Source organism: Aulonocara stuartgranti, assembly GCF_965226115.1.
Source record: "Aulonocara stuartgranti genome assembly, chromosome: 3".
In the NCBI taxonomy this organism is placed as follows: Eukaryota; Metazoa; Chordata; class Actinopteri; order Cichliformes; family Cichlidae; genus Aulonocara; species Aulonocara stuartgranti.
In genome coordinates, this window is record NC_138941.1 from 21,408,212 (window position 1) to 21,422,848 (window position 14,637).

At 44.7% G+C, this 14,637-nt stretch overlaps 1 protein-coding gene across 1 annotated transcript; it reads left to right on the plus strand.

The window, feature by feature from the left end:
• Window positions 1-720: 720 nt before the first annotated feature.
• LOC309703290 (glycogen phosphorylase, muscle form-like) lies at window positions 721-13,265 on the plus strand. Its single transcript, XM_082528060.1, has 20 exons — window positions 721-1,109; window positions 3,058-3,159; window positions 3,691-3,769; window positions 3,845-3,948; window positions 4,400-4,531; window positions 5,812-5,923; window positions 6,007-6,089; window positions 7,114-7,257; window positions 7,370-7,462; window positions 7,871-8,017; window positions 8,176-8,339; window positions 8,422-8,536; window positions 8,608-8,709; window positions 8,787-8,934; window positions 9,025-9,083; window positions 9,573-9,714; window positions 9,878-10,085; window positions 11,592-11,726; window positions 11,906-11,972; window positions 12,059-13,265. The coding sequence occupies exons 1-20, from the start codon at window positions 867-869 to the stop codon at window positions 12,206-12,208; spliced, it is 2,529 nt and encodes an 842-aa protein (XP_082384186.1). The 5' UTR covers window positions 721-866; the 3' UTR covers window positions 12,209-13,265.
• Window positions 13,266-14,637: the final 1,372 nt, after the last annotated feature.

The following is a 14,637-nucleotide window of genomic DNA, read 5'->3' on the forward strand; positions in this document are numbered from 1 at the left end:
TGACCGTGCTGTGCAATAGTCTCCCCACACATATCCTAAGTGTTACTGTCAGTCTATGAAGTCTAGGTTGGGTCAGCTCTGAATAAATATCAGAAATGTTGACAGGATTACAGATGAGTACAAAGGATTGGACTGTGGTGTTTTACTCAAAGAGAGATCTGTCATCTGAACTATTCAAAGTTTAAACCATGTAATCTAAATTTAATCGTTTTTCATTTGTAATCTGTGCCATTTGGGTAATTTATAATTGATTATTTCATATTACATGTAAACCGTTTTACTGTGGGTCACGTGATGAGATTAGCCTGAAGATTTGAAGGTGATGTTTCCCACTACCTGACCTTGGGCCGAGTTTTCTCTGTGGATTCGTCAGTACTTGTTCAGTTCAGACACTGAATTTAGACTCAAATTTCTTCTTGGTTTGAATGCTTTAAACCAGGGGCAGAAAGATCAATGTGCTCAAAGACGCACCAAATATTTTATTCTCATTGTGCGACTGAAGTCAGGGTCTGTGGAGTTTGCATAGAACTGCTACATATTCTATCCATGTGCGTCTCAGTGAGGCACGGTTAAGTCAAAGTAGCCACATTTACACTGGAAGTTAGAACAAGTATTGTTTACAGAGTTTCGTGGAGTACCCGAACAGTAAGACGAAAGTCTTCCAAGTCGCTGATTGGCCACCTGATGATACTGAGTTTTATTTTGAAACTGTCGACCGGAAAAGCTGTTTGGCTGTTCCGTCCTGACGCTCTCAGCTGTACGTGACATATTAAAGAGGCTGGAGCATCGCTAGGCTCCGGCTGTGTGTTCAACGCAGAGCCGAAGAAGAGCAACGACGCGTCGGGTCACACTCCGGGAGCACAGAGATGGCCAAGCCGCTGACAGACCAAGACAGGAGGAAGCAGATCTCGGTGCGGGGCCTGGCCGGGGTGGAGAACGTTGCGGACCTAAAAACTAACTTCAACCGGCACCTCCATTTCACCCTGGTCAAGGATCGGAATGTGGCCACCAAACGGGACTACTACTTCGCCTTGGCAAACACGGTCCGAGATCACCTGGTGGGCCGCTGGATCCGAACGCAGCAGCATTACTACGAGAAGGACCCCAAAGTAAGCAACCGGGTGCACTGCAGTCGAGCACAGCTGATCGGAGGCCTGGGGGAAGGGAGGGGATGCGGGTTCGTGATGCGGATGTCAGCAGTGATGGCTGCGGCTTGTAACAGCGTTGCTCTTCGTATCCATTTATAGTCACGTTCGCTCTGACCGTGAGTCGTGTGTGTGTGTGTGTGTGTCCCGGCAGCTCCGCTCTTATGAGATGTTACGCAACGTCATCCGCAGCTGTCTCACCTTCACCTGACCTCTGCTGTACCTCGCTCACTCATGTGCGTCCACACGGGCGGGCTTGGGGCCAACCAGACATAGCTCACGTAAACGCATGTCCGCCATCCATCTCTCCACCCCCTCTCCTCTCACCAAAGCGCAAAATGACCTAAAGGCCTTGAGCAGGCAGCGAGAACTGAGCCCTCAGAGCTGCTGCATAGCCCCTTTTGCATTAGTACCCACTCTGATCAGCTCGCCACTGTTTTATTACCTACTGGGCTGGGGTTCCTTGAGGAGGGGGCTGCCCTCACGGGCTCACAGCTCTGATAACTGCGTCACTAAGACTGCATACCACTGCCACGGCCCGAGACCCCGCTGTGCTCCAGCCTGGCTGTTCAGACGGCTATGTCTTGTCCTCCTCCAGCTTATTGACTGGTGTTGTGCCAAAAAGTGATTGTCTGCCAAAAACTGATTTCCGGTATTTGCCAAAAACTGATTGCTCGTATTTAAACTGCTATAAGTAACTTGTTGGCCTATAATATGTGAAACATATGTCAAATTCATCCCTCATGGATGACACAAAGTCATATTGAGCCACAAACAACATTCGTGTAACAAGGTAGAAGCCGCAATCAGTTTTTGGCAGCGACTTTTATAGAACCTTTATTTATGCAGTTAAAAAAATCTCATTAACATTAAAAATGTCTTTTGTAAGAGTAAGACAGCAGAAATGGCAGCAAATATTACAATAGTTCTGTAAAAATATTTTAAGTGGGGATAAAGGACCGGATTGGTTATAATGTGAGTACAATAACACAGAGTTATAAAGATACTTAAAAAAACAGATAATCTTTTAATTCTATATATAACCCCTTTGTAAACGCTGTTCACCGAAGTCTATTTACCAACATACGTAAAGATATTACACATAAAAAATACACAGAAACATTGGAAATCACTTTTTGGCACAACACCGGCTTTCAGGGAGGCCTTCATAGTCAAAAGATGCTGATCTGCTGTGCATAAAAGTATGAAGTGATTCTTTTCAAAGCATGTAAAATGTTAGATGATGATGATTCGTTGAATTTTCAGTAAAGAAGTTCTGGTTCTCTGGAACTGGAGGTTCAGGGTGAGCATTGCATTCAGCTGCTGCACTCTGGTGACTTTTCCTGTGACCGTGTGGCGTGGTGCACTTGGAACAGCTGTCACATTTCTATACACTGAGTCAATGTGCTGCTGACTCTCAGCACTCTTAAAGTGGTGCTCAGTTAGACGTCAGACATGGAGGTCAGTGTTAGACGATACATATGCTGTGACAAAGAACGAAGGAGCCATGCCAGTGTGACCTACCCTGCTGACCTCTGCATGTCTCAGTCACTTCGGTCTACACATGCTTCTCATGCTGGAGCCGTATCAGAATGTCAGAAGCTTTGTTCTCTGTACCAGACTTGTAATGCTGCTTCTCTGAAGTGAAACGGTGTCATTGCCTGCAGTTGCTCTGCTGCTGTCTTGTCCTAGAGATCACGTGGCCGGGCCATGGGGCGCATACTGTGTGCTTTATTGTCAATAACCTGACTCTGTTTCAGAGTTTCATCCAGTCATATTTGTGTTGTTGCCTTTGGAAATATTTTTGCATACAGATGTAAAAGTGCAATAACTGAAAGGAAATTCAAACTACCAGCAGCTCAGGATCAGGTGGAAGTGGAATAAAAAGCCATTTTGCTCTGTTTTCTTGCAGCGCGTCTACTACCTCTCCTTGGAGTTTTACATGGGCCGTACTCTGCAGAACACCATGGTGAACCTGGCCTTGGAGAATGCCTGCGATGAAGCCACATACCAGGTGAGGGTAATACAGCACGCTTCCAACAGAAACAAAATCAAATCAACCCACACTGATGCAGAGAGGCTTCCACATCCTCAAGCAATGGCTGAATAAAGTGAGAGGGATGACCAGAGATATTATAGATTTGTAATTAGTTTTTACTTTTATTTTGACTTCCTGTTTTTAATTCAGTTTAGTTTCAGTGAGTTCATGAATGAATCTTTAGTGTTAATGAATTTTTTATTAATTTAAATTTGAAGGAAAAAAAAATTGAAGATGTCGTTTTACAAGATCCCGCAAAAGTTTTTAAGTCCATGCACTTCCAGGTCAGTCTGAGACCTTGGAAACAACCATAGCAATGAGAGACGCACTTGCGGGAGACACTCACAGATTTTTAGTTGGAGCTTGGCTTTACTGTCAATAACACTCAGCCAGACAGTGAAGCTCTAATGTTCATTGCCGTTAACGTGGGAGGAGTGATTAACAGCTCTGTCCTGCAGTACTCACAGCTGATCCACACCTTACTGTGCGTGTGCTCATGTTCTTTAGCTGGGTTTGGACATGGAGGAGCTGCAGGACATTGAAGAAGATGCTGGCCTAGGCAATGGAGGCCTTGGACGCCTGGCTGGTGAGCTCCTGATTGGCTGCTGACAAATGGTGATGTGAAGCACAGCCGTGTCTAACAGCGCTCCCGTTTCCACAGCTTGTTTCCTGGACTCCATGGCCTCTCTGGGTCTGGCTGCTTATGGATATGGCATCCGGTATGAGTTCGGCATTTTCAACCAGAAAATTGTCAGTGGCTGGCAGGTATGTTCACCTGGTGCTGTGTATGCACTTAAAGCACCTTTGCACTACAGTCATACTGAATAAGATTAGCCAGACAAAAGCGCCCTCTGTGATGGTAGCAGAGGGTGTTGCATGATGGACCCGTCACAGTTTGTTTACACAAGATATCGGTGATGCTGATTAAAAGGAGCATTAATAGGATTATTAGGAGGATTATTCGGAGCACAGAACGTGGCAAAGTGAGAGAATTTGATGGACCGTCTGTTCACTCTGTAGTCTTAGTGGAAATGGAGTTATAGTCAGAGTACCGTCTTGAAACTCCAGTGTTTGTTGTGTTTGGACAGGACGGTCTGCTGATGTAGTTTTTGTCATATAAGCAGCATATAAGTGCTGAAATATGAGACTTTTAAGGACTTTTTTTTCATATTTTAACTAGTTTTAAACAGGAAGATGCCATCTGGTATTTCCACAGGTGGAAGAAGCCGATGACTGGCTGCGTTATGGGAATCCCTGGGAGAAGGCTCGGCCCGAGTACATGCGCCCTGTCCACTTCTATGGCCGCGTGGAGCACACAGCTGATGGAGTGAAGTGGGTTGACACGCAGGTTGGTACCAGGTCGTTACTGTATACTCTTAATAGAAAGTACTGAGACTGTCACATTTTCTTTGACACCTCTAATTGTGCATGCTACTACTACTATTATTATTGGGTAACAAAGACTACAGTTTAACGAGGATACGGGGTAAAGACAAACCCCTCAACTTGCTGTAATTATCTAATACACGCGTTTTTTGGTTATAGTAGTTTAAAAAATTGAGTTAAACAGTGGCTGGATCAGGTTAAATGCACTGGGACTGTATGCATTAGTAACATTTGCATGCAGCAGGTCAGTCCTGTGTCTCTAGTGTCTGTCTGTAGTCTCTCTCAGGGGTCGAGGGGGAGGGAGAGCAGATCCTCTGTTAATCGTAAGGTTGGTGCTTCAGTCAGCATGCCAAAGATCCTTGGGCAAGATACTAACCCCAAGTTTCTCTCCGATGTATCCATCACAGTGTGAAGTAGCACTTTTGTAGAAACACATAGAAAAAAAGTGCTGGTTTGAATGAGGTGAGTAATAAAGTACCTGGAGTGCTCGGGTAGAGTAGAAACATGCTACATAAGAACCAGTGCAGGTGCCATTTAGTTGCACAGCTGATATACAGTTGAAAGGTTGGTAATGTTGTGTGAAGCAGGACTTTTTCCCACAGTGCCAAATCACACATTTGTGCATTTGTATTGTAAGATGAAGACCTTATGATAATACAGAGAGAACGGCAACAGTCAGAAAACTCGCTGTGAGCAAGCTCTTGGTGACGATGAGAAGGAAAAACATCTTTTTAAAGTAAGAACCCTGCGTCTGAACCAGGCTCAGTGAGGGGCGTCAGTCTGCCCAGTGATTTGGGGAAAGTGGGACAAAGATGCACCGTAATCTTCAGATGTGGTTACACTCATGGCAGTAGAAGAATGCAGGGTGGAGAGAGTCCCGTCACTTGTTCTCTGCATCAGAGAAGGTTGAATGCAAACAACAGTAACAGATATGAATGCTTTCTGGTAGCTTCCAGCTCAGTATCTGTGCCTCGGGAATATGTGAAGGATTAGAGAGTTCAGCTCTTCATGTCTCCCCGATGAACACCTCAGTTTGCCTGAAGATGTCTGAACCCAGGAACCTTGCACTGTGGTATTCCCTCACATTCCCTGTAATGGTACCTGGGACGGATGATTTGTATTTGCCCTGCAGCCACATCTCAGTCTAGTTGGCTTGTCCTGTGGTCTGTGACATCATCCCTAACAGTAAATCAGCAGACTGTAGTTTAAACACTGAGAAATGATGAAGTGTGTGTGTTCCAGGTGGTTCTGGCTCTTCCCTATGACACTCCAGTCCCCGGCTACAGAAACAACATAGTTAATACGATGAGGCTGTGGTCTGCAAAGGCGCCCTGTGACTTTAACCTGAAAGACTGTGAGTACTGCCCTCTGCTCACATCACTCTGTGAAAAGTAGAACCAGCAGACATGGACTGCTCTTCTTGCTGTTGTCCCACAGTTAATGTTGGAGGCTACATTCAAGCTGTGCTCGATAGAAACCTCGCTGAGAACATCTCCAGAGTGCTCTACCCCAACGACAATGTGAGTGGATTTACAGCTGCACTTCTTATTTATTTGAACCTTTACTTCGTTCACATGAACTAGTGGATGGTGCTGTGCGTGACATTGAGAGTATTTGCTCATCTGCTTTCACACACGTATGAACTTCAGCGACATCCCATTCTTAATCCCTAAAGTTTAATATGATGTCAGCCCACCCTCTGCCGCTATAACAGCTCCAACTCTTCTAGCTTTCCTCAAGGTTCAGGAGTGTGTTTATCCCTGTGCCAGGTGACATTTTTCCTTATCTGTCCAGTGTTTTTAAAAGTTAAGATTGACCAAACTCCTGCGATGATTGCATTTGGGACTTGGAAATAAGCACAGGGTCTGCAAAGGGCACAAAAACGTCTCTTAGTGCAGAGGTTCCCGAAGTGTGGGGCCGACCTCTTAGGGGGGGGGGGCGCTAAGCCATTGCAGGGGGGAGGGGCGCGGTATGAAAGAAAAAAAAAAAAAAAGGAACGCTTGGACGCTGTTAGCATAATGGACAGGTTTTTGACGGGGCTCCCACACAAACGCAAAGCAGGAAATGAAGCATCGCTGAATATGTTTCCAAACCAACTTCATTCTAAGCCAAAGACTAGAAAATATGGTGAAGCATATCTTCCCTTTGGTTTCACCTGCACAAGTGCCGAGGTAGGTCTCCCCTGCAGAATTGGTTTTCCCTGCGTCAGGAGCAGCGCTAGGCTCTCCAAATCACGGACAAACAGCATCCCACATTCTTGATTTTTAGTTCACGAACACTTGTTGTAATGACCAACTACTCCTGACATTTTGGAGATGTTAGCTCTTTATACAGTAAAGTTGCAGTGAGATACAAATAATATCAGGCCGTTCCTGCCACGATTTGTTCCCTTGGTTCAAATCACGGACTAACCTGATGATTTCCTCCTCCTGAGCTGCTCTCTTTTTCTGTGCTTCTTCCATAATAATGTCAGCGGGTGTACCGGCAGCAGATTGATTGTAAGCATTGAACTCTGGTGTAACAGCTCTTCATACTCTCCTTCAGTTCTTTGAAGGGAAGGAGCTGCGTCTGAAGCAGGAATACTTTGTCGTAGCTGCAACTCTTCAGGACATCATCCGTCGATTCAAAGCCTCAAAGTTTGGCTCCACAGAGTTTGTGCGGTTAGATCTTTCCACACTGCCAGACAAGGTGAGCTTGCTGTCATTCTGTGTTATTTGCTTCTCTTTTGTTTTTTACTTTCTCTTATTGATTTCTCCTAAAACTGATGATCATGAGTTTTCTGTTTTCTCTCCATGTGCAGGTGGCCATCCAGCTGAATGACACCCACCCTGCTCTGGCCATTCCTGAACTGATGAGGCTGCTGGTGGACATTGAGAAAGTGTCCTGGGAGAAGGTATCACATCGCAAACTCTTAACTTTTCCATCCAGTGTGCATCTGTAGTGAGTCTGTGGGACCCTAATGGTGTATTCAAGACTTCAAACTGAGCTGGAGACCATAAAGTCACTGGGAAAACGTTTAATGAGCTCTGCAAATAAGAAGTAGGTGCATTAGGAGTCGCTACCTGCCATTAAAACAGATGCAGTTTTCAGACTCTGGCTACGCTGATCAGCCCATATTTTATAGACGTTCTAGGATTCTTCGACCGGGATTCAGTCTCATTGTTTGTTTGTGTCCTTAGCGCTAACCTCAAACCAAGTCACTGATCAGCTAAAAAAGTGCTTTCACATTGGTTCACATTTTCTTTAGCACAGTTTCTTAAATGCTAACCTAGCTGCCTGTGGCTCTGGCCCCTGTGTCTAGGCCTGGGACATTGTGATCCGAACCTGTGCCTACACCAACCACACCGTGCTGCCTGAGGCACTGGAGCGCTGGCCCGTGGACCTCTTCCAAAACCTGCTGCCTCGACACCTTGACATCATTTACGAGATCAACAGGAGGCACCTGGAGGTATGAGGGGAGGATGTAATATTGGAGCTTTTCAGGCAATAAGGTGCCTGAAAAGCTTTGTGAGCAGAGAAAATGTGGTTCGTTCTTGAAGAATGAAACATTTTGTTTTATACGCACAGCGGTGAGTAATCTCAGAGTGTTTATCTTCACTCCTTCAGCGCATCTCGAAGCTTTACCCAGGGGACACTGACCGCATATGTAGAATGTCCCTGATTGAGGAAGGAGATGTGAAGAAAATCAACATGGCTCATCTTTGTATTGTGGGCTCTCACGCAGTCAACGGAGTGGCCCGTATCCACTCAGATATCATCAAAAACACTGTGTAAGGAAACCTGTAGGAATCTAGCTGCATAACATGTTACAAAGATGTTTGGAAGTTTCTCTGACTGGTGTTCCACGTCCAGGTTCAAGGATTTTTACGAGGTTGACCCTCAGAAGTTTCAGAACAAGACCAACGGTATCACCCCCAGGCGCTGGCTGGTCATGTGCAACCCCGGTCTGGCTGAGGTCATCGCTGAGGTGGGTTAGTTATTTGTGAACGTTGTAAGTCTTTGTAGAGATCTTGCCTAACTCACCTGCTTAACCTCCAGAAAATTGGAGAGGATTACATCCGTGACCTGGACCAGCTGAAGAAGCTTCTGGACTTTGTGAATGATGACGCTTTCATCCGGGACGTAGCCAAAATCAAACAAGTGAGAGCTTAAAATGCCAAAAGTAAAATGCACTCTGTTTGCGTGCTTCTTTTTACACCCTCTGTCTGAACTTTCAGGAGAACAAGATGAAGTTTGCAGCGCATCTTGAAGCGCACTACAAGGTGAAGATCAACCCCAGCTCCATGTTTGATGTGCAGGTGAAGAGGATCCACGAGTATAAAAGGCAGCTACTCAACTGCCTGCATATCATCACACTGTACAACCGTGGGTGCTGCTGAGCTTTAACTCTGAATCCAGACTTGTCTTCTGTTTAACAAACAAACAAGCAAACAAACAGTCTTTCTCTCTGATCAGGCATTAAGAACGAGGCCAACAAGCAGTGGACACCCAGAACGATCATGATTGGAGGAAAGGTGAGCAGCAATATTCCTAAAAGTTTAATGTGGTCAGAAGAAAGCCTGTCATGGAAGCAGTTTATTCCCACACCCACTGCACTTCACACTACATCAAATCCAGCCTTATCTAGTATGTGTCTGGGCCACTTTGACACAGCCAGTCATAAACATGGCTGTCCATCTGTCTGCACATGGATGTTGTTGCATCAGAGAAGCTGCTTGTAGACATCTGTCTCACCAAGCAGGACCTTTCTTCTTCTTCTACACTAACCTCATTCAGTAGTGTTTATTCACCTGTAGTTTATATACTGCTGTGACAGGACAGGCTATGAAACTGTGATGATTTAGAAGCACCTCTGGAGGAAAATTGAGCATGATTGAGTTGAGCTGCACGTCTTGGACGAGTTGAAGCTAGCTGTTAGCCACTACGAATTTAACACCTGTTTTTGAACTTTGAGGGTGTGGTGAGCCTCTTGGTTTCCCAGCATGTGCCTTCTGCGTTTCTAGGCTGCTCCAGGATACCACACTGCCAAGATGATCATCAAGCTGATCACGTCCATCGGAGATATCGTTAATAATGACCCCGAGGTGGGAGATCGCCTTAAAGTCATCTTCCTGGAGAACTACCGCGTCACACTGGCTGAGAAGAGTAATAAGTTTTTGACTGTGTCTTACTGTAAATAAGTGATGTATAATATCACTTATTTACACTACAGCTGGATAAACCTGATCTTTTATGTTGGGTCATTCTCTGTTGGGACAGTAGCACATAAAGCTGACTCCACTGTATTCCGTGTGTCTCCTCTGTGCAGTCATCCCTGCGGCTGACCTGTCTGAGCAGATTTCCACAGCAGGTACTGAGGCCTCGGGCACAGGGAACATGAAGTTCATGCTGAATGGCGCCCTCACCATTGGCACCATGGATGGTGCCAACGTGGAAATGGCAGAGGAGGCTGGAGAGGAGAATCTGTTCATCTTTGGTATGAGGGTGCACGATGTGGAGGCTCTGGACAAGAAGGGGTGAGTTTTAAAATGGTCTTGGTTCAGAGGTGTGCGTGCGTGCGTGCGTGCGTGCGTGCGTGCGTGTGTGTGTACACATCCACAACATCAGGGATAAGTGAGATGCTTGGCTACAACAACCAAAAGGAGACTAGAGGCCAAGATCTAGGTAGCATAGAGGGATGTTAGCCAACTTCAGTTGCAGAAAGGTAACTAAGAAGTACAGCAAAGTGTCCATACCTGAGGCCTTGGAAACAGCTGCTAAAGATTCACAGCCTTGGCCAGCCGCTTGAAGAAGTATACCTGACAAACAATATGAGAACAGCACCACCGAGGCTGGGGGCTTTTTTCCATAGGCGAGCGGAGCAATACTGGAAGAGCATATGGGAGAAAGATGCAATGCTCAGCAGCCAGTGGATCTAAGAGCAAGTAGTTACTTTATTGCTTAGTTACTTTTTTTTAATAACATGATACACAACCCGAGTATAAGGCAACAGACCTTTCAGCCCATTTCTATTTTTTCTGCATAATCCATCATATTAAACTGAATCAAATGAAAAAGTCTCTTTAAAACTTGTTTTATTAGTTTATTAGTTATCTTTTAACTTTATGCATCAAGTAAAAATGTAATTATATGTAACAATCTTTGACTGGAAGAAATGTGTTTAACATTTAAACCTATTTCCTGCATAATCCAGCAGATAAAATAATGTTTTGGGTTTCTACTCTTTCAAATAGATGTGAGTAAAAACAGCAGAAAATAAATAAAATCAAAGACTCAGCAGCTCTTAAATCTATTGTCACCTGTTTAGCTGGAGTGGGGTGGGTGGAGGTTTGCCCACAGCTGTCCTGTCAGTGGGAGGATCCGGGGGTTTCTGTGTGAATGTCACATTCCCGTGGCAGCGTGCTCGCTGCTCGCTCAGAGTTGAAGTTAAATTTTTCGCTGTAGAAAGAAGTTTTCTTCCCACACAGCGTGAACAGCAGACGCTGATGTTTTTGTCACTTTTTACAGAATCAAACTCAAAGTAATGTGATTACTTCCACGCTTTAATCGTTGCTTGGTCGTGCTCTCTCTGCACTCCATATTATCCATTGTTGATCTCCACACGTCTGTTGCTGCCACGGACGTCTTACGCTCGAAGATGTGGAGGGTGGAGGAAACGGTGGTCTCAGTGGTAATCGGAGCACTCGGTGCGGTGACTCCCAAGTTAGGCGAGTAGCTCCAGCAGATCCCGGGAACAACATCGGAGATCTCTGTCCAGAAGAGCGCAGTCCTGGGAACAGCTAAGATACTGTGCAGGAGCCTCGAGCTCCCAGGCCTCTGCTCAACTAGTTAGCTAAAGTAACTTAACCATGTAACGGCAGCTGAACAGTATCATCACATAATAATAAAACTGAAAAGTATTTTCCACCTGGGATGTTGTGCTTTTTAAAGCCCTGCCATGGAAACCACAGGAGTAACTTCCATCCACCGTCTGCTCTGTCCTGTGGAGCACAGCTAGCATCTCTGTGTTTTTCTGTCCTCAGCTACGACGCCGTGTCCTACTATAACCGTGTCCCCGAGCTGAAGCAGGCAGTGGACCAGATAGCAGGAGGCTTCTTCAGCCCCAGCCAGCCTGGCCTCTTCAAAGACCTCGTGAACATGCTGATGCACCATGACAGGTGAGCGCACGGTGGTCCCTAAACTCACGAGTGAGTACTTTGCATTCTAACTCACACTGTAGGCTCCAGTGATGTCGTGTCATTGCTGAGCAAACATGTGACTGACTTTCCCAGGCGTTAGACACGAGCTGAAGAGTGAACAATGCAGCTCACTGTTGAAACATTTTTATGTCCTGCAGGTTCAAGGTGTTTGCTGACTACGAAGACTACATCAGATGTCAGGAGAGAGTCAGCGCGCTCTACAAGGTATGCTCTGCTGCTAGTGAGGTCATGTACACAAGTATTGTCCAATAAATGACACCTGGCCTGTGACGCCTTCTCTATGTTAACAGAACCCTAAAGAGTGGACCAAGATGGTGATTCACAACATTGCTGGCTGTGGAAAATTCTCCAGTGACCGCACCATTTCTGAGTATGCCCGGGAAATCTGGGGAATGGAGCCCAGTCTGGAGAAGATCGCTGCTCCGGATGCCCCTCGCTAAACCAAACTACCTTCGTCCGTAGCTCAGCACGTGGTACGGCAGCCAGAGACGAACCCTGTAGCTTCTCACTGTGCACTGTGGCATTATTTCTTTACAGTAACGATCCCTGTACAACCTCAACCACTTCCAGTTCACCCTGTGCTAACTGGAGCTGAAATGGTCCACTGTGGATGTGTGACAAATTAAAGGAAAAAGCAGAACCTGCGACTCCCCAACTGAGGGCTGTGGAGGTATTTTACCTCCATGGGTTTGATCCACTTTTCTCTTTTTAAGGGGAAAGATTGTTGATCCTGAAAAGAGAGGGAATGTGTTTTAGAAGTATGGTCTGCCATTAGTCCATTTCCAGAGAGTGGGAATCAGTGCCAAGGATTAAGGCTGTTGGCGTCCCCTTAATAAATTATTTCATCACTTGTTTTTCCTTTAACTTGTTACATGTCTTTATTTTTCTTTCTTCACCAGTAGCATCTGTATCACTTGTACAAGTACTACTAGGCACTGAGCTGTTTTATGTAAAGTGTAAACTGTAGGACACATAACAAGTACTGTTCATTTTATTATTTTTACTAGTAGTACTTGTACTCCACTAACCGCAGATTATGAGAAAACTGGGAATGTGTTTGGTCACTACAGGATAATTGAGGCCTGTCTTTAACAAGAGCTAGACTACATTCCCTCCTTCCAAAAGCCAGCATAACTGCAGATAAGCCCGAGTCCTGTCACTGTTCCTGACCAGTCACGTCTTCCATGGAAGAGTGTAGCCTCCCAGCAGTACTGTAACTAAAAAGCATGTACCCGTGTTTCAGCACATGACTATTTCACGTTCACTGTCCAACTGCTTGTCCAGTGTTGTACGATGTTAGCTGAATGTATTTGTGTGTTTTATTATAGTTGAAGTTTGGTAGCTGTGACATCCTGTCAGCATGTGTTGTCTTTGTGCTGTAGTCTGTTAGACATTGATGGTGCCTACTCTTTGCATACCTCTCTGGAATATGTGTGTACTCTCAGCTGTATTTGTGTGTAACATAGAAGAGTGATATTAAAAAGCATTTATAATCAACTTTTTGACTCCTGGAGTTAATGTGTAATTCTGTTTGAAGAACGATTGGAGCAAAAATGAGGAGAAAAGAAAACGATGCATTCAAGGAAAATGTTCCAACATCTGTGAAGGGACCAGCATTTAAAAGTGAAAACACACACACACACACACACACACACACTTTATCCTTTCATGCAATTCACACAATTTTCTGACTAAATCAACGACCAACTCCAATACTCTATTAGTTTATTTTGGTTTTCTCTTTTTCATTCCAAAGTGAGGAAGTTTGTCTTTTACAGCACAGTCAGCTTTTCCCTATTTTCTGAAATTCTGATATATGTTGGTCTTCCATGGTCTCTTGTGCTCTGGGGGCCTCTGGATGTCTGGAGTTTTGATCTCCTCCATACCCGCTTCACACCCTGGAGGACGGGGCTGTGGCCCCCCCACACTCCCTAGCAGATCATTACATGGAGAAACCTTTGGAATGCAAGCATGCTGATCCACACAGGTATGCACACATGGGTATTCACAGACGCGGACTAAAGCTTTCTTGGCTGCTACCTCAAAGCACACTGTGCGCTGTCTATCTTGCGTGCTGCACAATATCGTTTATTATTTAGTAAATATTGATATCTATGACTAGCTAGTTTATTGTGATGGTGCTTTGTTTTCTCTATTATTATGTTGCTCTTTGTTGTTTGCTGTCTCCTCTGTTTGTTTTTTTTGTTTGTTTTTTTTTTTTCTCCATACAGGTGACCCAGGAGTTCTTTTTTTTTTTTCTCTCTCTTCCCCCCCCTTCTCACCGTCTCTTCTCCCCTTTGGTTTTCTTTCTTTCTCTCCCCCTCTTTCTCTCATTCATTCCCCCTGTCCTATTTGTTATAAAAAAAAAAGAAATTAAAAAAAAAGAAATTCTGATATATTTTTTTCTTCCTATTTTTCATTAGCACTAACCTTTAAAGTCAGTTTCTAAAACTGACTCAACAGCAGTTGGACTGCCGATTAAACTTAGGACGTCACTTTAGTCTCGTGACTTGTTTGATACACAATTAGCTGCAGTTTTGCATATTTTTTTTTTATTTTTTATTTTTTTTTATTCTCCAGTCTTTCTCCTGAAATAGTCCACCCATACCTCCTCCAAGATAGTTCAGAGTTTACTACTCTCTACAAATTTCCAACAAACAGGAAGTGGGAAGCTGTATGTGTGTTTTAACAAATTCTTAATATATACCACAAAAACAATAAATGTACTTATTCTAGCATATTCTTATGTTATTATACTTATATTGTGGATTTCAGGAAGCACACAGCCCCACTCCCCCCCATCATCCTGAATGACACCCCCATCACCTCTGTGGACTCATTCCGCTTCCTGGGTACCACCATCACCCAG

What these genes read in the sequence shown, in the direction of transcription:
- LOC309703290 (XM_082528060.1), top strand. Translation starts at nt 867, where the DNA reads ATGGCCAAGCCGCTGACAGACCAAGACAGGAGGAAGCAGATCTCGGTG. An exon ending in GCGATGAAGCCACATACCAG is followed by an intron (nt 3,160 to 3,690) that starts GTGAGGGTAATA and finishes CATGTTCTTTAG; the next exon opens with CTGGGTTTGGACATGGAGGA. An exon ending in AGAAAGTGTCCTGGGAGAAG is followed by an intron (nt 7,463 to 7,870) that starts GTATCACATCGC and finishes CCCTGTGTCTAG; the next exon opens with GCCTGGGACATTGTGATCCG.